The sequence below is a fragment of the Olea europaea genome, unplaced genomic scaffold (assembly GCF_002742605.1).
Source record: "Olea europaea var. sylvestris unplaced genomic scaffold, O_europaea_v1 scaffold25160, whole genome shotgun sequence".
NCBI classification, from domain to species: Eukaryota; Viridiplantae; Streptophyta; class Magnoliopsida; order Lamiales; family Oleaceae; genus Olea; species Olea europaea.
The window spans coordinates 1-1599 of NW_019243409.1; the positions used below are offsets into that span (position 1 = coordinate 1).

The following is a 1599-nucleotide window of genomic DNA, read 5'->3' on the forward strand; positions in this document are numbered from 1 at the left end:
AAGAAAGTGTGAAGACAAGAACAAAAACATGAACCCAACTGAATTACCAATCAGTTTAGCATACTGAAGGAGCAGGCATTTGTATTATTATGTCAATAAGATGCGAATATCATAAACTCATTCGACTTGTTTATTCTAGCTTAAGAATGAAAACTCTAACTATATTGCAATTTTTTTACCTCGTTATTGTGCTGCTGTATTTTCTCTGCCTGTCTTCAGATGCATGTTCTGAAACCCACAAACAAAATAATGTCACAGACCCAATGGAGAAGAGGTACAGGCAATGGATGAAACGTCATGGACGAAGATATGGTAGCAGAGAAGAATGGAATTTTCGCTTCGGGATTTACCAATCCAATCTTCAATTGATTGAATATATAAATTCTCAGAATCTCTCATACAAACTGAGAGACAATGAATTTGCAGATATGACAAACCTAGAATTCAGATCTGCCTACTTGGGTTATAAGAGCCCAAGATTTTTGCACAAGGGAGGATATAATTTTACATTTGATAATTCTCTAGCACCACCAAGCATGGACTGGAGAAAGAGAGGTGCAGTGACTCCTGTGAAAAATCAGGGCAATTGTGGTACATACTTCTCTGTTTTCACAGTTATTGCACAGTAAAAACTGTCGAGACATATTTTGATCTCAATTATTTTTAACTCAACTTTTAGCATTCAAATATAAGAACAAAACAATCATGACAGTGAAATCACATGATATATTCTCTTCAAAGAGTGTATTCAGATTTGAATATTATATTAGTTACCGTGTATATCTCCCATTGCAGGCAGTTGTTGGGCGTTTTCCACAATAGCAGCAGTCGAAGGCATCAACAAGATCAAGACTGGCAAATTGGTGTCTTTGTCGGAACAAGAACTCATTGACTGTGATTACAACAAATATAACCAAGGTTGTCAAGGTGGATCTATGGAAAAAGCATTTGCTTTCATCGAGAAAATTGGTGGCATAACAACAGAAAAAGATTATCCATATGAAGGGAAAAATGACAGATGTAACACCATCGAAGAAAAAAAAAGGGCAGCAAAAATAAGTAGCTATAAAGCTATACCTGCCGGTAGCGAGGAAGCTCTACTTGCTGCAGTGGCAAAACAACCAGTCTCTGTTGCCATTGATGCTAGTGGGTATGACTTTCAACTGTACTCTAGCGGGATCTTCTCTGGGTATTGTGGGAAAAATCTCAATCATGGCGTAGCGGCTGTTGGCTATGGCGAAGCAAATGGTGAGAAGTACTGGCTTGTGAAGAATTCATGGGGCGCTCATTGGGGTGAAGCAGGTTATATCAAAATGAAGCGTGATTCTGCTGATAAAGATGGGATATGCGGCATTGCAATGGAAGCCAGCTACCCAGTTAAAAAGTCTCGAGGAATTTTATGTTGACGTTAGTTTCCTCATGGAACGGTGTAAAAACTTGATACTATGTCAAGTTAAATATACAAATAAATTTCACGGATAAATCATGAGATAAAATCGAAAATGGTAGAAAACACTACTAAGAAACACAAAGAGTAGATTGAAGAAACTTGCACATTATGCATATGTAAGTGATCTAGCGGTTTGTTACTCATATCAC

The 1599-nt window shown here is 37.5% G+C and overlaps 1 protein-coding gene across 1 annotated transcript; it reads left to right on the top strand.

The window, feature by feature from the left end:
* The first annotated feature begins 6 nt into the window (after positions 1-6).
* On the top strand, positions 7-1503 carry LOC111382528 (zingipain-2). The gene is made up of 2 exons (XM_023006534.1): positions 7-591; positions 796-1503. Exons 1-2 carry the CDS (start codon positions 90-92, stop codon positions 1404-1406), a joined length of 1113 nt encoding a protein of 370 aa, XP_022862302.1. The 5' UTR covers positions 7-89; the 3' UTR covers positions 1407-1503.
* Positions 1504-1599: the final 96 nt, after the last annotated feature.